Here is a 22,182-nt window from a genome sequence, read left to right as displayed (position 1 = left end):
ACAGCTGCAAATTATGGTTAAATCATGTAATTGAAATGTAAATGTTTAACCATTAAGAAATGCTTCATGCGTTTCATATGACAGAGATATGTGTCTTATGCACAGCATTTTGCTAAGACAAAAATACAATTAATGTTTTTCTTCACAAATGGGAAACAAAGTTTCAGTTATTAAATTTTAGAAGTAAAAATTCCGCATATTTTTCACTACCAAAAAAATTTGACAATGCCCCTTTTTAACTTGGACAATGACACAAATAAGAACAGTAAATGGAATGTAATTATTAATGAAAAATTATTCACTTGATGTTGATTTTTCGTTTGCGAAATATGTTTTTAATAGCTACAGTATTTGGTGTAATTAGTTTGACCTGGACTCAGTGTATGTATAATTTTTATTTCCTTGTAAATTTGATTAGTTTCAATGTTGCCATATGTTTTAAAGATAGTTAAATTAATTACCTGACAACTTGTTACATTTTTTACTATTTAGAAATAATATAAAAATGCAATCAAAACGGTTATACAACATGTTTGCCTTTCACGGGGTCCAAACCCGGAACCTCGAGACGCGGTATTTGTAAAATAATTGATGGAAAGCGTAACACAGGCTTTCTTATTTTTCCTATTTTGATGATGTTTATTTTAACGCATTTATGCCTAGTGGACTCTCCCATCCTTCTAAATTGGATCAATTTATTAAAAAAAATAGGGATGTCTAGTATATTTATTTCAATATTTAGAATATTTCTTACAGAAATTCCTTCCAGCAAACAGCGCAGACCCTGATGAGACGCCGCATCCTGCGGCGTCTCATCTGGGTCTTCGCTGTTTGCCAAGGCCTTTTTTCTAGACACTAAGCATAAATGGGTTAATACCAACTGATATTTGTACAGGTGTGAAGATTGTAACCGTCCCTTTCTGTACATAATGCATAAATTACGCTTTAAATATATGACATATTTTGATAAATTTCATTTCGCAAAACTGCTTACAATTCCCTTCAACACAAACAAACAATATAGTATATCCCGCAAGAGGATGTGAACGACCAAGAGGGCGTTAAATGGGTCCGTATATACCGTTGGTGTGGACATTTGATTGAGCGTATCAAAGATATCGTGGTTACAAACTTGCGTTAGAACTCTGTGGTCGTAAATTCATATTCAGAATAATCCTTTACCTACTGATTCATATTATTAGCGCCTTCTAAAATTTACTTAACGTGCACTTATTGGGGGTCATGTCCATCTAAAGAAATTAAAAAGCTTGCTTAAAAAGCATCCGTTATATAGTTAGTTGTTTACATCCATCAAGTTATGCAAAAAACATTTCTTTACAATATGTCCTAACAATTGTGTATAGCAAAACGGTTGGATAAAGCATCGTTACTTTCGTTATGAATTGCGCCATAGATGTCTTCCATTTTAGTCAAAAGATGTTAGCCAAATTAAAAGGGAAATTTCTTACATGTTTTTTTAAGTACAACACGCATTTATAATAATGATTTTGGAAGTTTGTATGTAAAAAAAACTATGCGGTAAATACCCCCGAATCGTCGTTGAGTCCTGTTACAAAACAAGGCGAATCATAGTGTGCATCTCAATATTCGGCCAGGTCCAATATCAATTCAAATCAAATTATTTTAACAACACTGAATGCATTCATAACATATTAGATTTTAGTTTATCAACGAATAAATTTAACTCAATGTAAATTTACAGAAAGATTGATTATGTTCGACAGTTTTTTACTTCACACATAGTTCTGATTACATGTACAGGTGGCGCTGCCTCGGGTCCAATGTGCATGGACTGTTTGAGACTACCTTCCCCTAGCGACTGTAACCACGTAGTCCAGTGTACAGAGCACGAGGTGAGGTACAACTCAGTTCAACGAACACGGTTGGTAAATGCCGTCCAAGCAATTAAAGAACTATAAGTTTGCCATGACTAGTAAAACACCATCGACTTCTGATGTTAATGAATCAATTGCAGTTTAGAGAAAGCCGCTTTTATTATTATTTTGGTCTCGGTTTGGGAAATAATTGTCAACAGCAAACGGTCCGTATTTGCTCCACATATGATATCCCCGGGTATACTAATATACAATGAAATCTGAAAGAGCCATGCTCAGCCCTATGGAAATGCTGGTTGTGGAACTTCTGTAAACTTCTTTTGCAAATAGAAAAAAGACTATGAACTTTTGTTCGTAAAAATACAAATTCTAGTATTAAGTCCGTGTATTTGATATCTTAACCGGTAAACAACAAACTTGTTTCTTCTTACTCGTTAATTTGTTCCGTCAATTTAGGTTTGTCACGTGACCCAAATCGTTTCCGATGGAGGACATCTGTTCTATGATACTGGCTGCCAGGCTACGTCTGTAAGTAATGCATCAAAACAAATGATCTATGACACGGGATTCCAATGCACGTATGTCAGTAGCAAAATGTTAAACATGCTTGTACAATAAAGATCAAATCAACGCGCTAAAGAAAATGTACTAACATTAAGAACACCATCAATTCGGATGTTAGTAACACAATAAAATCAATACAATTAAAAAGTAAACATTTGAAGACTGTGTCTTTACGCAAAAATATCGATGTTCGTACACTATTAAGCGCATAGCAATCTATGTATTTTCCGTTGAAGTTAATTCAACTACGACCAGAAGACTTTATGAAGTATTCTTCGCAAAACGTTTACCAAATAAATGTAAGAATAAACAGTATGTAATATAAATTCAAAAATATCGAAGCATTTCACAAGTAATATTATTTTCAAAAAAGGATTTCTATTTCATTGTAATGAAATGTCACAATAGGAACATGCGCATTAAATATTTACCACGTATTATAATACACAATAAAACATGTTTGTAAAATCTTAAAAGGAATATGACTTGAACCCAGATTAAACTCAGACAGTCAAATACTCAAGTCAATTTGCGAACATTAAAAGGGGAACACAAACGATCCTGACCCTGTATATGAAAAGAAGTCGTATTAACGGTGGTATAGCATTAATGATATCTGTAATAGTACTAATTAAAGTAGTATGAATGTTCTGTACTTGAATTTACTATCACAATCAGTGCATGGCGACAAACCATAGATACCCTTTCAGTAATAACACATTTTAATAAAATTGAAAACAGAAACCAACATCATGATAACCAATATATATGTTTAATTATACGTTTGTCAATATTACATATAGAAATAATAAAGCTTTTTAATCACATGAATCCATTGGCGAAATAAAACTTTTTGTGTAAACTAAGCCTAATTTCCATCTTGTGGAAAAACAATACACAGGCTCAGTCAAGGCACGACATTTAATTAAGTATCATGAAGTAATTAGATTTGTTTGTCGTTGTGTATTGTTACTTGCCTTTGCTTCGCACTCCAAAATGAACCACACGGAATTGCTCTATGAACAGGTTTTTCTTTGCCACTATAAAACCTTTTTCGTATTCTTCATTTCGTCAATGGCACTATTGTATTTTATTTCAAAGCGATGCCCGAACAGGCAGAGATCAATCGGGGCTCACATCTCCAAAGTCACTCGGCGAACCAATGGGGACGTCGAGACGTGCATTGAGTGTTGCCAAGACGACTATTGCAACCTCCAGGGATGCGGATCACAACGTAAGTCAAGCAATGACGTCAACAATTGTTGAAAAGAAAATTGTTAATACAATGTATCTCATTAATAGTCTTGCAAGTCTTGGACATCTTAATCGTGTCTCTTTACTAAGAAATAAGTGTAATTGCCCCAAAACTAAACACAAATCCTTTATATATTCTGTATTACTAATATTTTTATTTCAATTGCAACGCTACGACGTACCGGTATATGCGTTTTATCAATAATTCTTCGCTTAGTGTGATGCTAGGCTAACCATCAAACAGGACTTAACCCTAAATGATTTCCACTGGCAGTTCTAAGGTGTTAACCCGAGCGTTGATAATGTTAGACTTTTTAAATATATTCTCCTTGTCGGGCGTTTCTTGTTTGCATTATGTTTTAGCAGTCACATAAACAAAAAGCTATGTAATATAGATCTTGTACACCTAATATTGCTGCTTTACTTTGTATTTACACGATGATGATCTGGAATATTAAAAATGTGATGCTATGATTCTATATTCTTTAATCTTATTGTAAAAAGAAGGGATATAGTTGACACTTGTTGTAGCTTCATTTCATCGTTCTTCAAAAAGTTGGTAATTTGTTGCTCTGGTCTCCTTCCTACCATTGAGTAATTCAATGGTAATTAAATTAAGTGCGTTTTAATTTCCCTTTATTATTGTTTAATTTGAGTTGCAATGCTATGACGTTAATTTTTATTTACACTTATATATATCGTCAATATTGATGGGCCAAGTGTGAGGTTGAGCGCTGTAAAAACCGGTTTAAACCCTCAATGCGTTGCATTGGCCGTTTCAATGCGATTACACCTGCTTCATTCTTCTATGTGTATTTTGTTTGTTCGTGCTGTTTGGGCAATTGGTCACTTGCCTTGAATAAAGGACCAACAACTTGTACATAATTAGAATGCAATACTGCTCCAGCAGCTGGATTTTCACATATTTATATTGTATGTTATGTTGGGTTGAATGTTCTGTCCTTAATTTTAATGAATTATGAAACTTGCTGACTTAAACAAAAAACATCAGGATGTTAACAAGAACTCATCTCATGATAATATTTTCAGAGTTTTTTTTCATGAATTGAACATTTGTATTAAACGTTGATTGAATACTTGAATGCACAGTTTTGATTCATTTGAGTACCTTGATATCATACATACAAACAAACCGGCCATCCGCAGTCGTGATGATGGAAATCATATGGTTTTAAACGTACTACCTTTTAAACACATATGCATAGCATAACACAGTATAGATATACAATATGCACAAAACTCAATATGTAATGCAATCAGAAATTAAATAACATATGTAACACATATAAAGTGATCTATAAAATAGAAGTCAAGGCTACGCAATGCATATAGGTTAGTAAATTGTTCCCGTACTATGCAGATGTAAGGAAAGCTTTTACCTTGTACACATACTTTGAAGCTAAGGCATATTGTTTTGCTTTTAGTTGAAATATTCTGCAAAAGCATTTACATTTAATTTTTCCTGCATGTTAATTTACTCCTCAATGCATATATATATTAATATTATAAGCATAAATGCGTTATAAGCAAAAGTATGTATTTGTTGGAGATAACATAAGATAACAGTTCATAAATAGATGCTAAATGTCAACATACCTTTGGTTTCATTGGTTGTTTATATATTTACTCTGTAAGCTACATACTTTGTTAAATCATTTATAAGGAAACACTTTACGTATAATACAATTGCATGTAATTTTATGTTTAAAAATTACAAATCTGCATAAAAGCAAGAACTTGTATAATTTGACATAGTTTTTAAATTGTTGAAGCTTCCTATATAGTTATGATACTTTCGTTTCAAATGGACTCACTATTGTTTATTTTTTATTAACGTTATGTATTTATTAAAATCCTCAGTACTATAATCATTTTTTGTTATAAGTAAACTTATAGTAAGATGCTATTGTATTAAGGTAACAAGTTCGTTCAGATATTTCATTATTATCTTCAGTTTTAATTTATATATATATCGTGTTTGATATTACCTTGTTTATGATAGGCTGCAAACATACTTAGCTGGCTTTCCACCTTGAAAGTCCACTGAAACTGGGATAGTATCAGCATTTAAAATGATTTTACTTCAAATTTTCTATTTCTTCAATCTCCTCACCTCAAAAGCTCAAAAGGTTTATTAAAGTTTAGAACTTACGAGGTTTCAATGACTTGTCCACACCTTGGAACGCTTAAATGTCATCGACATTTTATTGATCCGATAAAGAATAAATGCATTAGATTCAACCAGGCGAATTAATACTTAAGGTCAGAACTAATTTTAATTAAAGATATGGTAAACGAATTTTAAAAAATCCTGTAAATCCCTTTTTAAGAAATTAAACAAATATATATTGCGTTTGTAAAAATGTATTTAATAATCTAGAATTGCTAAGAGATAATGCGTTGTATATTTCTTTTAAGATCCCTTGTTTTAACCCAGGTCGAGTTTTTTCGTTCAACACTTTTTCTTCATATTTTGATTAACTTAGATTTTTCCAAACATGAAAAGCGTAGTAAATTCTTGCATTTAATAACAGTTCTTGCTATAATTATATTTCCAGCTATACCAGACGTCACACTTCGTGGACCGATTTGCTTTAAATGTGACGTACAGGAAACACTTGACTCCTGTGAGACAGTGGTCATCTGTGGATCGGACAACGTAGGTTTAAATGTGTTCATTATATTCCAATTACATTTAATTACCAAACATATCACCCGAGTCTCGTCATGCACTTAAGTCTTATTGCATATGCGGCAAGCGAAACTCCAGACCAGTCAGCCGTTTCGCAACGGTCAGGATCTACGCTGTTCTTTTAATTAGATAGCGAAACTTCATAGTGGACATGGAGGGTAGCTTCGCTGTCCGTAAATGAAATAACACCTGTTTCTGCATTAATGTTATTGATGCAGATTTCTAAACAACTTTGACTTTTAAAATCAATTCGTACAAACAGTTATAATTTCATCAATCCTATCATGTTTTTTTTAAATTGATATTTACTTTTGATAATACCAATGTGCCCGAATACTTATATCGTCCAATAGAATTTAAGCACACTATTTCTTTAAATATAGTTTAAGCATACTGTTTCTTACAGTATGGCTTAAGCACGATTTTATCTTCCAAAAGCATGTAAGCAAACTTATTATTCAAGTAGGATTTTAACATACTTTTATCGTCTAATAGGGTTGAAGTATTTTTTAATCCTCAATAAGTTAAAAACATTTTTTCTTCCAATATGACCTAAGCCTACTTTTCTTTTCTAAAAAGGTTTAAGCGTACTTTTCCTTTAAATGTATGTTTTTGTTCTTCAAATATGTTTTAGCATTAGTGTATATAATTATTTTACACGATTTTAGTAGGTGGACTGTTATATGCCCACTTGTAACCACCCGTGTGATTTTAATGTCGGCAAGCTGTAGTTCTAAACACAAGCCATATTCTATTGGTTACCTAAAGGGGAAATATGACACATCTTTCTCCAGGAATGCTTCCTGTCTACCGTAGTCACTCCTCTTACCAACGCAGAGAAGTACACGAGTAAATGCATGGCCAAAGGAGTAAGTTCTTGAATCAAGCCAACTTTGTGAAGCCTTTTTTGACCGTTGATGTACATAAGTTACAATTAACAATTACTTAAAACCACGGTTTTTAATTTCCATTCATCCTAAAATTACCTCAATGTAATGTATATACTCATGTGACAAAGGTTTTTGACAGTGAAACGTTGTTAGTAATAATTGAATAATGAATAACTGGAATAAATTGAATAATTGATTTATGTACAGGGTCTCGTACGCGAAATGATAAGACATCTTTACTACATGCGTCGATTCTTACCTATCAGTGTGATTTTACAATATGGCAATGTGACGAGCTGATATAATCAGTTTCCTTTTTTGGATATAAGTCTCTTTTTTGCAAAGTCGTTAGTGGCTTATGTTTGCACCTTTCTTTGGAAATGCAATACTGTTTAAAGGTGTTAAACATCTTGGCGTAGTGCGTGCGATACCAAGGTAAGCTCGCGAGAACGTTTGGCTTTAAGATCATTTAAGATCATTGCATTGTAAAAACAAGATAAGTATTGATGCAAAGCATCAAAGGGCGTCGGGAATTTCACTGTAAAAGGTACTCAATGAAGTTACATGGAACGATTTTGTTCTACTGTAAATATTAATATATTGGCCAATTATTTTAAACAAAATAGAAAAAGATACTGGTAGAACCATTATCTATGATTTTGTGTTATAACCCCCAAATAACCATTATCTATGATTTTGTGTTATAACCCCCAAATAACCATTATATATGATGTTGTGTTATAACCCCCAAATAACCATTATCTATGATTTTGTGTTGTAACTCCCAAATATTTAAACGTTCATTTTCTTTACATTGGTTTCCTTTTTTAACTGGCATCCGTGTGCAGTTGTCATTAATGGAACATAACTGTGTAGGTTTTAAAAAATCTGCTTCATCTTGTAAGCGTAATTTCATAATTGTCTCAACTTCAAGGGGAGATGATTCTGAACTTATTCTTAAGTTGCTCATTTACGATAGGGGTTGAGTACTCATTGATATGAAAACACTGTAAAAGTTTTAATGTGTTTACGAACCCCCCACCCTCTCACACATAATTTTCATGGACATAATAAAAACAAAAAAATAAAACATAATATTTATTTAAACTTAAATGTCTACATCAAAACAAAAAGTTAAAAAAGAACACAAATACAATAATTTGACTCTACTCAAACCTTGTGCCTCTCACATGTGAAGCGAGCGTGTAACCACTACACTACGGAACCGCTTTTAAAATCACCTTCTAACTAAGATATTAATAAGATGTAATAGTAGGTTTAAATGTAAACCCGGAAGTTTAAATGCTAGATAGTGAGCGGAGTTAAAGGTCCATACCAAAGGGTCCATACCACTGGCAAGATACGGGTCAGGCCTGCGGCCTTCTATATGTGGTTCTTAAAAAAAACCTGTAGGAGAACTTGATAGAAATGAGACTGGGGTGCTGTGATGGTGCTCCTCATTGATAAGAGACTGATTCCTTTATCAAGGCTCATTATTACAATTAATAATACGTGTCGCGCTACTCTCTCTATAGCGCCTGTATTAGCAACTAGGTGGTTGCTAGGATAGTGGAACAAAGAAGTTTTGTTTTTATACACAACCAGAAAGTTTCACCGGTTCGCGTATTTGCCCAGTCCCTTTGATCTTTTAGTTTTGCCCAGTCCATGTGATCAGTTATTATTTAAAAGAATTTGCTTTGCATAATTGGCAAATAATGTTGTAGTAAATGTAATAGGCACAAATGCAGTACTTATTTACACTAATTTACACAAAAAAATCACCAATATGCAAGATATTCTGACAACAAAAATATATACATTGATCCGTAAAATAACTTCTCCTCCCATAAGCGAAAAAAAACAACGAATTACATACTAGTCGCCGCACTTCAGTGCGACGCCAATAATATAGTGTGACTCCTTTGACGTTTGGGTTGTGAACCAGTGTGCAGCGGAATAATTGAGAGAACAACAAACATGTATTGGAATCAAGGAAACGATATGTAAAAGTATTCTATTCTAAACAGGTTTCTACGGAATACGGATAGTGCCAAGTTGAGTGTCGCGTGTCGACCTTCGAAGTCGACACACGACATTCAAACGACATTCTCTCGACGCACGATACGACGCGCGACAATCATGCGACAATCAAGATTTGTGAAATAGGACGAATACCAGGAATGGCTAGACTTGCCATGGCCAAACCAAAGACAGTAAAACAAAGGAGTGTACTCCTTTTTTGAACAGTATACATACACAAATGTACTCTATGCTCGTGAAAAGTCATGTGCGTTAAACATTCACAATATGCTCGTGAAACATTCTTTACCAATCACAAATAAAAACCGATCTGTATAAAAGGTAAACCGTTATTGTGCATGGACTAACCACACAATCAGCAAGAAATTGTAAAGCGGATTAAATTAATCCGTGCACTACGTGAATATCTATTGAAATATTATTACATTAAAAACAGTTCAATGTTTATTGTATGAATGTCAAAAACAAGTTTTAAAACATATGTAAAAATAAGATAATTATAATTTGTACAAAATTCTCAATTAAAACAACAGTGGAGTAGTATGACCCCATAATATGTTAAAATTTATCAAAAGCCTAGTGAGAAGCTTGATACTTTTGTTTTCGACAACTTAAGCCTCTACACACGGGCTGTAGTGATATTTATAACATATTGCATAACATTAAGTCATCAAAAAACTTGTTTAAAGTAAATTTAAAAGTAAAATAATAGTTTATACAAAAGACTCAATTTAATGAACAATGTAGTAGTATGACTCCATAATATGTTTCGAATATACCAAAAGCCTAGTGATAAGCTTGATACTTTTGCTTTCGACAATTTAAGCCAGTACACACGGGCTGTTTTGGTATTTACTAGATATTGTTTACTCACAAATACATTTATTAGTATACCCTAGTCGCGAACGATAATAAAGTAAAACTGTTCACTACTTTAATAGTGAATCAAATAAAAAATATTGACATTTTTCGTTGGAAAATTGGCATTTTACGTGCAAATAAAATGAAACAAATGTATTATATAAACGTATTGCAGTTGCTAATGATAGTTTATTGTAAAACGGTTGGGTGTTTTTTTTTGTACGGACATATGTGTGTTAATCTTGTTGTATGGCTGTCTTTTATGCATATTACTAAACCTGCGGTGTGTCTTTATGATACATTCATATGCTTGTGAATCTTTATGCATAGCCGTTTTTAGCTCGACTATTATAAATAACCTATATATAGTGGAGCTAATCTACTCACCCCGGCGTCGGCGTTTCCGTTTCCGTTAGCGTTAGCGTTAGCGTGCAAATGTTAAAGTTTTCGTACTATCCCAATTATTTTCATAGTCCCTTGACATATTGCTTTCATATTATGTATACTTGTTTACAGACATGACCCCAACCTATTAACAAGAGCAGACAACTCTATCAAGCATTTTGTCATAATTATGGCCCCTTTTCCACTTAAAGTATGCAGCAAATGTTAAAGTCTTCGTACTACCCCAATTATTTTCATTGTCCCTTGACATATTGCTTTCATATTTTGCATACTTGTTAACCAACATCACCCCAACCTATAAACAAGAGCAGACAGGTCTATCAGGCATTTTGACAGAATTATTGCCCCTTTTATACTTAGAATATGCATAGTATTGATAAATCTATGTTAAAGTTTGCGTACTACCCCAAATATTTCCTATATCCTTTGAAATATTGCTTTTATATGTTGCATACTTGTTTACCAACATGACCACAACCTATAAACAAGAGAAGACCACTGTATCAAGCGTTTTGACATAATTATGGCCCCTTTAACACTTAGATAATTGAACATTTTGCTTAAATTGCCATAACTTCTTTATTTATAATAACATTTTATTATTACTTTGACAAAATAACACTTACCTGAATACCACAATGGATTCCACTCAAACAATATCCCACGCCCCTACCCAGAATCCCTCCCCCCAAACCTTCACCCCCCCCCCCAAAGTTTTTTTTTAACATCATCTTATAAATTACCTTACCCCACATTATACCCCCTCTCACCCCCCCCAACCCCCCTACCCCCCCCCCCCTCAATTTTTTTTAATCATCATCTCATAAATTACCACACCCCACATTATACCCCCCTCTAACCCCCTACCCCCCCTACCTCCCCCCCATTTTTTTTCCTTTTTTATTTTGAAAGATCGTCTAATAAATTACCACACCCCACATTATACCCCCTCTCACCCCCCCCCCCCCCCAACAAATTTTTTATTTTTCCTTTTTTTAATTTTTGAAAGATCGTCTAATAAATTAGTGAATATGAACAATTTCCCCATGATGGCTTACATTATACTGTCAAGCACTCGAATAGTCGAGCGCGCTGTCCTCTGACAGCTCTTGTTAGCGTATATTACCAAAATTGTTGTGTGTTTTTTTGTACATACATATGCTTGTGAATCTTTTTGTAAAGCTGTCGTTCGTGTATAATACCAAGTGATATTATTTACTGCCTGTTAAAGTTCATTATATCTAATATTAAATTTATAAGTTGAACTACTTTCCCTCTTCAAATGTAAATAACGAGCCCATGGACTGTAACTGCAAACAAGATACATGGTTGTACCTACAACCATACTTACTATACAAAACACATGTATTTTTGTATGACTGCGCAAGGTTATATATTACAAATGTGCTTGAATTGTTTTGTTTTGTTTTTGTTCATAATATGTTCTTTTGTACGTCAGCCTCGCTTTTTGCAAGAAAATACTTATTCGTTATTTTTTTCATGAGAAACACCATATTAAATGCATGTCAAGGCATTGGGAAATCTTTATTGTGGAAAGTTCAATTAAGATGTATGTTGCAAAGGTATGTATGTTACAAAATTGTATTTACATGTTCTACAAAGCGCACAGCTAAGTTACGATGTATTTTGTAAAATTGTTTATGCTGTAAAATTGCATCCAACTGCAAGACGTAAAATATTATTTATGATGTGATCTGCCCAACACACATGCACACACGCCACACACAATCCGCACACACACGCACACACACGCACTCACACAATCCGCACACACACGCACACACACGCCACACACAATCCGCACACACACGCACACACACGCCACACACAATCCGCACACACACGCACACACACGCACTCACACAACCGCCTACATGCACAAAACGCAAAAGATACTGAAAAATAAAAGGTAATAAATGTTAAACCTGCAGCATAGAGCAGAACGCAAGTATTTCCAACTCCAAATTAAAAAAAAATGTTAAAAATAAGAAAACTTCGTAATAAAACTTCACATGACACAAACATACAAGACAATATAACGTTATATATTTTAAAGCAGTTAACAAAAGTCAGAAGGCACATTCTAAGCAGAACTTAGTGCAATGCGATAATTCTAATATATTATACTTATTATACAAATTGTAACATTTAATTAAAGGGTTTAGGGACTAAGAATAAGCGTGATGAAGTATTAAGCTGGCTAAATCAAAAGGCATTCTCTGTTGTTTTAATGAAAGAAATTCACTATAATGCTCAGAATGATAATACAAATTGGGGAGCTTCTAGGACAGGGCAATATTTTTTTAAGTGGCGGTAGCTCCAATAGCAATGGCGTCGGAATTCTTATTAATAAATCATGTAATTGTGACATTATTTCAAATATAAAGAAATCATAGTTGGAAGAATGCAACTTATAAAACTACATATATCAGATAGCAACGTAATTTTGATAAATCTATATGCACCAAATAATTATGACGTTAATTTCTATGACACATTAGAGAATACTATTAAAACTACGAAGACGAAACATTAATAATTGGAGGTGACTTTAATGCCGTTTTAGACTACAGCTGCGACAAATTAAATGGAAGGGATAATTCTAACCATAAAACATCAAATAAAATAAATAATATCATAATAAATTATGATCTGAGTGATATATTAAGAACAAAAAATCCAACTGCAAAGGTTTATAAATGGCATTCCAACACTCACCCACCATTTTTTTGCAGACTAGATTATTTTTTAATCTCAAACAACATCTTAAATTCCGTGTCGGACTGCCCAATTCACCAAGGTTACCGCTCCGATCATTCTATAGTTAAAATGATATTAAATACTAACAAGCCAGAGAAATTAAACAACTCGTTATTTCTAGATACTGAATATCAGTCAAAAATTAAAAATTAAATAAAATTAGTTGTTGAGTTTAATCAAGAAGCTAACCCAACACCCTATGGGAATTAATTAAAGGAAGAATAAGGGATGAAACCATCAAATATTCAAGTCATAAAAAGAAAAAGAAAAAAGAAAATGAGCTTCTTCAAAATATTACAAACATTGAAAATAAGTAATTATCAAATTCAAACGATAATTTACTTTAAGAACAATTAAATAATGCAAAACAATTATTACATGAATTTAATAATAATAAAACAAAAAGGTTATATGCTATGGAGTAAAGCTGAATGGATTGAGGGAGTCGAAAAAAATGTTTTGCTAATTTGGAAAAATATAATTCTGAAAAAAAAGCAATAAAACAAATAAAAATTGACGAAATAGAAGAAAATCCGGAGAAAATCATACACCATATAAAAGATTTTTATCAAAAATTGTACAAAACAGATAATAATATCGAGGAGAGCAGCCATTCGAAATTCTTTAACAACTATGTAAATATAATAAATAATTCGCATAATATAGAGCATCATACAGAAAACGAATGTGGAGAAGCCTTAAAAGATATGAAAAACAACAAAAGTCCGGGTTCTATAAAATATTTTGGAGAAATATAAAAAATACCTAGTAAATTCACTAAATTATTCTTATGATAATGGCAATTTAACAGAAATTCAAAAACAAAGTATCATAACTTTACTACCAAAAGGAGACACGACATTCAAGCGACATTCTCTCGACGCAATGTCGTGTGTCGACCTTCGAGCGCGACACTCGACATTCTCTCGACGCACGATACGACGCGCGAATTCAATATGATATATCGCGAAAATGTCGCCTGTCGACCTAAAAATCCCTAGGTCGACACGCGACATTCTCTTGACGCACGATACGACGCGCGACATTCTCTCGACGCACGATAGGGCACTCGACACTATATCGAGCAAATATCGCGCAAATGTCGCTTGTCGACCTAAAAATCCCTAGGTCGATACGCGACATTCTCTCAACGCACGATACGACGCGCGACATTCTTTCGACGCATGATACGACGCGCGACATTCTCTCGACGCACGATGGGGCACTCGACACTATATCGAGCAAATATCGCGCAAATGTCGCTTGTCGACAATTTGTCGCTCGATGGTCGACACACGACATTCAAGCGACATTCAAGCGACATTTTCTCGATGCGCGATACGACGCGCGACAATTCAGTCGACAGTCAAGATTTTCTGCGACACGCGACAATCAACTTTGCCCTATCCGGATTCCGTGCGAGTGTCATATCGTGCGTCGAGAGAATGTCGAGAGAATGTCGCGCGTCATATCGTGCGTCGAGAGAATGTCACGCGTCGTATCGTGCGTCGAGAGAATGTCGCGTGTCGACCTAGGGATTTTTAGGTCGACAGGCGACATTTGCGCGATATATCATATTGAATGTCGCGCGTCGTATCGTGCGTCGAGAGAATGTCGCTTGAATGTCGCTTGAATGTCGTGTGTCGACCGCACTACTAATACTGTATATCGTGACACACGACATTCAAGCGACATTCGAGCGACATTCTCTCGACGCACGATACGACGCGCGATACGACGCGCGATAATTCCTTCGACAGTCAAGATTTGCTGCGATTTTTTTTTCTAAAACCCAGCGCGATATGCGACACTCAAATCTTGATTGTCGCACGATTGTCGCGCGTCGTATCGTGCGTCGAGAGAATGTCGCTTGAAGGTCGTGTGTCGACCTCGAAGGTCGACACGCGACACTCAACTTGGCCCTATCCGGATTCCGTATGTTTCGCCATAGGCATGCGATAAATTTCTGATTTAAATAATTACTGGCTTTGAGCACCCGATACGACTCGGGTTATACTGTTCAAGAGGCCTTAGGCTAACGGAGTTACGCTGTATGGACAGGCAATGGTATTACCTTTGTACCATTTGGTACGGGGTTAGCCTCTAGATAACCTGGCTCAAGGATCTATACACAGTTTATTTATAGATAAAGAAGGAATGGATTACGGTAGGCTACGGTATCTCGATCTTCTAGATTATTCATTTAAAATATGAAGAAAAACGCCTATTTTGGTCTTTAACCCAATAAAGAACTGAACTTTTGGTTATAAATATATATTTTATTCAAGGACTTTTGAACATTTTAAGATTTAATATAATGCATACTAAAGTGAATCTTGTTACCGCTTGGTTTATGTGTCATACCTGAGATATGTACAATAGATTCATCATTTTAAAATCACAAGGGTTTTGTTAGTAGTTTTATAATATTTAAGTATGCAATACCAAAAATAATAAACAGAAAATGTGATCACAACAGGTTTTCATTTATTTATCTATCTATTGATTTATTTATGTATTTTTCTATTCATGAATTCCTCCATTCGTCCATTTGTCCGTCCGTCCATTAATGCGTTTTTTCGTTCGTTCGTCCGTTTGTGCGTTTGTTCTTAGGTGCGTTTTTTTCATTGGTTTATTGGTTAATTGGTTCGTTCGTTCGTTCATTTGTTCGTTCGTTCGTTCATTCATTCATTCATTCATTCATTAATTCATTCATTCATTCATTCATTCATTCATTCATTCATTCATTCATTCAATCAATCAATCATCCATTAATTCGTTTATTCATTCATTCTTTCTTTTTATTATTATTGCATTCTTTCTTTCTTTCTGTCAGTCATTGAGTGAGTCAGTGAGTGAGTCAGTAAGTGAGTCAGTGAGTGAGTCAGTGAGTGAGTGTCTGTCTGTCTGTCTGTCTGTCTGTCTGTCTGTCTGTCTGTCTGTCTGTCTGTCTGTCTGTCTGTCTGTCTGTCTGTCTGTCTGTCTGTCTGTCTGTCTGTCTGTCTGTCTGTCTGTCTGTCTGTCTGTCTGTCTGTCTGTCTGTCTGTCTGTCTGTCTGTCTGTCTGTCTGTCTGTCCGTCCGTCTGTCTGTCTGTCTATCCGTCAGTCAGTCAGTCAGTCAGTCAGTCAGTCAGTCAGTTATTTATTTTTTTATTCATTATTTGTACGTTATCTTAAATTAGATGCATATTATGTTAATGATGCCTCGTTAAAACAAAATAAATGTTGAATGAAGGTTAAAAATCGATTGATGATATCATCACATAGCATCAGGAAGGGTGCCTTGGGTACTTTATATATAATAAATGACAACTCATGCCAACAGAGTGATTGATGTCGGTGTTTCATACTACAATTTCCTGTTTATTGGACTGCAAAACAAACCCCACAGGTTATGAAATTACATAAATTCTTTTAATAGTTGTTAATTCACACGAGCACTTGACTCTATTACATGTGTTTATGCATTTTTATGCAACTACAATAATGAAAATTGTGAAAATAAAGGCTGAAATTAAACGTTCCTGTATACTTTACTTTTGTTTCAGTTTTTAGTCGCTTATCAACCACATAAAATGTTTTATGTAGTGTATTGTATAATTACCAATGACATTTTGAAGTTATAGTGGTACAATTTATAAATTAATAAAAAGTACATATCACATCTCCCGTGTACTTTTATACACGTATTATGGCATTTTGAAGAAAAAAACGCAGATAGGAAATATCAAGTACACGAATGTAAACGTATATTCAAACTGCACACTTGTGTACGTACATATAAGTGATACTACATTTAGCACTATAATATGCACATGACATATTATGTTTGTAACATACGCCTGTTCTTAACGATTGAACTTTATTGTATTCAAGAATTTCATTTAGACGCAGTTCTTTCCACACATTTTAATCACACATGTATGACTCCTTGCGTTTTCTAAATGAAAATTCTAACCACGATACTTAGCAACAGAATATTTAAGTCAGACTCAGTTATTAGGGAGCCAGCCGATGTCTATATTAGATAACTTGACGCTCAAAGGGCTGCGATAGGATCACCACAGCAGGCTGCTAATACACAGTGTAATCTACCGCTGTTTTTTATCCTACAGCTGAATGATTTTATAGAACAAATACGACTCATAAAGAAAAGATAAGGTTTTCTTTATTGCTATTTTTAGATCCGGATTATATAGCAGTTATTTTTAGAACATTACGTAGGGACTAGTTTTTTTGGCCTTTCACCCCTGATTGCGTCATTTAGGTCATTGGGTACGCAGTCGTTTACGAGTGTGTGTGTGTGTGTTTACGATGGATTACTATAATATTATGAATGTAAAAAACACAGTGTTTGGATATAAAACTGGAATGAAGCTGGTGAGACTGCATTTTCGATTTAGTTAAAATGTCGAATGTACTCGAATAACGCGATGTTTTGTTGAACAATTGATGGATTAAATTTAAGAAAAGTGTCAGTGAATTGTTCTTTAAATTTTCGAAGGAAATCGATGTCGAATTAAAATGGTAATTTCTTTGATGGTTTAGTCGTTCGTTTGTCAGTCGATCAAAGAATGTCTATCCACAAAGAATTGCCTGCTTACATCCAGTGCTTTAAAATGGAAAAGATGGATGGCGATGAAGAAATTTGTCTAGAATTTTAACTCGTCATGGAAGCAAATTAAACATTACGAAAATTAACATGGATGTGGTTATTATACAACTTTGGTGAGTAGAACAATAATTTTATGAAAGTAAGTATAAAGTGTGTAAAAAGAAGAGTTGTTTAAAGACTAAAATTAACAATATCGGCCGGAATAAATGCTGAATCAAGCTTCACGTAGCCACGGTATGTGTCTACACATTTTGTAAATTTCAAAATGGCGGGAGCCATGTTTGTTTTTTGTTTTTTTACAGTGGTGAAACAAGAATTGTAGTTTGAACACAACCGTATGTGTTCCATTTGAGTGTGTTACATTTGGAACGCTGATTAAATTTAAATCCAGGCGTATAGCGATATTTTGTCTCGTTACTGTTCTTTTGCGTGGAATTCTTAAGGACTATTTCGATTTCTGTAAACAGGAAAGATCACAATAAATATTACTACGCAATGTTAGATTCAGTTAATTTAATGTGTTTTTGCTTTTATTTTAGGAATAAATTAAATAAAAAAAATATTGTAGGATAAATAGAATACTATGTAAGTCTGATTGTGTACTTAAATTTATCCCACTCGTGTCAGAAAGGCTTACAAGGCTCGGCAAGCCTCGCCATGTAAACCTTTCTTCACTCGTGGGATAAATTTAAGTACACAATCACACTAACATAGTATTCTCTATATCCTATTCACGATTTCGACATTGTTAAATCACGCGTAACGAGACTGCCGAGATAACGCGAGATTAAGGGTTCTGGGGGGGGGGGGGGTTCTGCCAGTATTCGCTCTACAGTATACACAACTTACCTATCCGCTATATTGACTTTAGAAATAAAATAAAAGCGATAAATTGCCGATTTGTAACTAATAAAAGCAATCTTTATTTTTATTATAACGTTCAACGACCATCTGCTCGATAATAGTTCAGTACCATTGTAATTAACGGCGCCGTAATTAACTACTGACAAAAATAACATGATCATACCTTACTGTACGGTGTACAGAAACCTGTCAGAAATTAAAACAACTCCAGACTCTTATAATTTTTGAGTGCAAGTTAATTTAAACACACCCACTTATTAAAATTAAACCTTTTTAATATTAGCTCATTTTTCAAAATTTTCAGAAATAAAAACCAATTTGTATTTGCACATTTCAGTAAACCTAAGACTACTTTATTGTTAAATATGTTTGATTTGTAAATTGTATAATAAATTAATAATCTATATATTTTTATTAGTTCTGTTGCAAGCCTAATTTAAGTTAAATATGTTTGATTTGTAAATTGCATAATAATCCATATATGTTTATTAGTTCTGTTGCAAGCCTAACTTGTGTTTTTTAAATACATAAAAATCATATTGTTGACAACTATAATATTATTTAATATCATTATTAAGCAAAAGTAAGTCCCCCAAATCAAATCAAATCAATATTTATTTATTGTCGGTATGGTATACAAACATTATAACTTAAGCTATGAATAGTTTTTGACCAACAGCTTACCCCGGCCAGCTAAACCGGTAGAGTGCTGATCTCTGACTCGCTCATGGGTTGGTAAGTTTAAGCCTCAACTCGGGTTCATCTCTTAGAAATAATTACACCTTAGGCTACCCTGTCTGTAACCCAAATTGCAGTCGAGGGTCACCGACATACATGTATCAAATACAATGTATGTGCTTATGTTAACATTTCCTGAAGATTCAACCACTGAGGAGGATAACTAAGTTAATCCCATATTATTAATGAAAAAAATTAAATATACTATTAGATGTATCAAACAGACAAACCAACTAGTACATACTAGTACTTTCATAAGGAACATCATCCATTAACCATCTATACTTCCAGGTCTTTTGGCTCTGCTACATCAACAGGAATTAGCGTTGGGTTCATGTTTTCTGTGTTAATCATAGGGATTACAATTTATAATATTTCATCCCAACAACAAAATCTTTATAATGATAGTATTCATTTTAGAGTCAGGTTTTACTTCTATTAGGTTAAAAACTAAATAGTGAATCAGTTTTTGAGATGAGCTTGTACCAAACACACACACACAAGCTCCTGTAAATTTTATACACACTTTAATGAGCAAGTATTTGGACTGTCACAGTTATTGCTTGTTGGAATGTCTCAGACTAACCAGGATATACAAGCAGTCTTCACTTTAGCATTTTTGAAAAACTAGCCTGAATCTTTATGCATTAATAGAACAGATTAAAATACCCACTAGCCCGACTATATGAATCAGGAAATTTTAATAGCCCAAATTTAATACATTTCACTAGCCCCGGGCTGTTGGGCTAGGGGTTAGCGTCAAGACTGTAAAAGCAATAACAATTCTTCAAACATTGATACTTGTCTTGTTTTGAACAAATCTGCCGTGACGGGTAGTTAATGGGGATAGCCCAACAAACAACCAGTTAAGGATGACTGTGATACTGCTGAAAGTTTCACCAATATGGATATTTAGCCAATGGACATTCGACCAGGGACACTTTATTTAATTCGAAGTAAATGTTTTCTTAGCAGTGTTAATAGTCATGTCAACACATCAGATGTTATGTTAAATGACTACACGACAACATTGGATGTGTAGCAACCTAAACCACCATCCATTTTATTATATTTCTGAATGTGTAGGATCTTTTTTAATGTAAGGTTATGAAGTAGACACACATCTGAAGTATCTTTATTTTATTTTTTTCAAAGAAGATAGTTATGTAACTGTGGTGATGTATAATATTAATTGCAAGAGTTAATAACATTCCAGGTGTAGAATTCTTGAGCTTCATGCAGAATGAGATACAGTATTCCAGTTTCTGACTTCTGTTGACACTGTGATGTTCCTGAACAAAAAGGTTTCTATAAGTTATAAAAATAAACCATTCAATAACATTTAAAGACAGCATAGTTATCTGTTTTAAAATAATTGTTCTTTTCAAAGAAAAGTATTTTACCAAAGGTAATCAAACTTCTAATTCGCCCAAACTTAACAAATAATATATTTTTCCATACCCCACCCGCTTTTGGCATGTTTCGTTTTTACCTACTTTAAACACAATAAAATCAAAATAAAGCATAAACATGAACTACAATTAAATTTAAGATACTAAGCTAATAACAAATTACAAAAAAATCATACCATAATAAGTTATATCTGCAAATTATTGGGAAATTATAATTGCATCAACACAGAACTCTATGCAGACGCACTGCAGTAGATGATCGAGTACCCCCCCCCCCCCGACCTCACTTAATCCACTCAGAGTTGTCTCCCTTAAAATAATGTCGAAAAGGTCAATAGCTAAATGATTTTATAGAACAAATACGAATCATAAAGAAAAGATAAGGTTTTTTTATTGCTATTTATAGATCCGGTTTATAGCAGTTATTTTTAGAACATGTACATAGGGACTAAATGTTTTGGCCTTTCACCCCTGATTGCGTTATTTAGGTCATTGGGTACGCAGTCGTTTACGAGTGTGTGTGTGTGTGTATTTACGATGGATTACTATAATATTATGAATGTGAAAAACACAGTGTTTGGATATAAAACTGGAATGAATCTGGTGAGACTGCATTTTCGATTTAGTTAAAATGTCGAATGTACTCGAATAACGCGATGTTTTGTTGAACAATTGATGGATTTAATTTAAGAAAAGTGTCAGTGAATTGTTCTTTAACTTTTCGAAGGAAATCGATGTCGAATTAAAATGGTAATTTCTTTGATGGTTTAGTCGTTCGTTTGTCAGTCGATCAAAGAATGTCTATCTACAAAGAATTGCCTGCTTCAAGCTTCACGTAGCCACGGTATGTGTCTACACATTTTGTAAATTTCAAAATGGCGGGAGCCATGTTTGTTTTTTGGTTTTTACAGTGGTGAAACAAGAATTGTAGTTTTAACACAAACGTCTGTGTTCTACTTGAGTGTGTTACATTTGGAACGCTGATTAAATTTGAATCAAGGCGTATAGCGATATTTTGTCTCGTTACTTTTGTTTTGCGTGGAATTCTTAAGGACTATTTCGAGTTCCGTAAACAGGAAAGATCACAATAAATATTACTACGCAATGTAAGATTCAGTTTATTTAATGTGTTTTTGTTTTTATTTTAGGAATAAATTAAATAAAACAATATTGTAGAATAAATAGAATA

General features: G+C 33.9%; 1 protein-coding gene across 2 annotated transcripts in view; it reads left to right on the top strand.

Moving 5' to 3' along the window:
- The first annotated feature begins 237 nt into the window (after positions 1 to 237).
- LOC127851593 (uncharacterized) overlaps positions 238 to 22,182 on the top strand; it is a 32,897-nt gene continuing 10,952 nt past the window's right edge. Inside the window, exons 1-6 of one of the 2 annotated variants that reach the window (XM_052385425.1) lie at positions 238 to 381; positions 1,783 to 1,874; positions 2,313 to 2,384; positions 3,522 to 3,654; positions 6,254 to 6,354; positions 7,182 to 7,256. In XM_052385425.1, the coding sequence (XP_052241385.1) occupies positions 306 to 381; positions 1,783 to 1,874; positions 2,313 to 2,384; positions 3,522 to 3,654; positions 6,254 to 6,354; positions 7,182 to 7,256 (549 nt within the window). In that variant the 5' untranslated portion in view covers positions 238 to 305. The remainder of the gene's footprint in view (positions 382 to 1,782; positions 1,875 to 2,312; positions 2,385 to 3,521; positions 3,655 to 6,253; positions 6,355 to 7,181; positions 7,257 to 22,182) is intronic. The other variant, XM_052385426.1, reaches the window with a different exon arrangement.

The sequence above is a fragment of the Dreissena polymorpha genome, chromosome 11 (genome assembly GCF_020536995.1).
Source record: "Dreissena polymorpha isolate Duluth1 chromosome 11, UMN_Dpol_1.0, whole genome shotgun sequence".
NCBI lineage: Eukaryota > Metazoa > Mollusca > Bivalvia > Myida > Dreissenidae > Dreissena > Dreissena polymorpha.
This window is presented reverse-complemented; position numbering and strand designations above follow the sequence as displayed.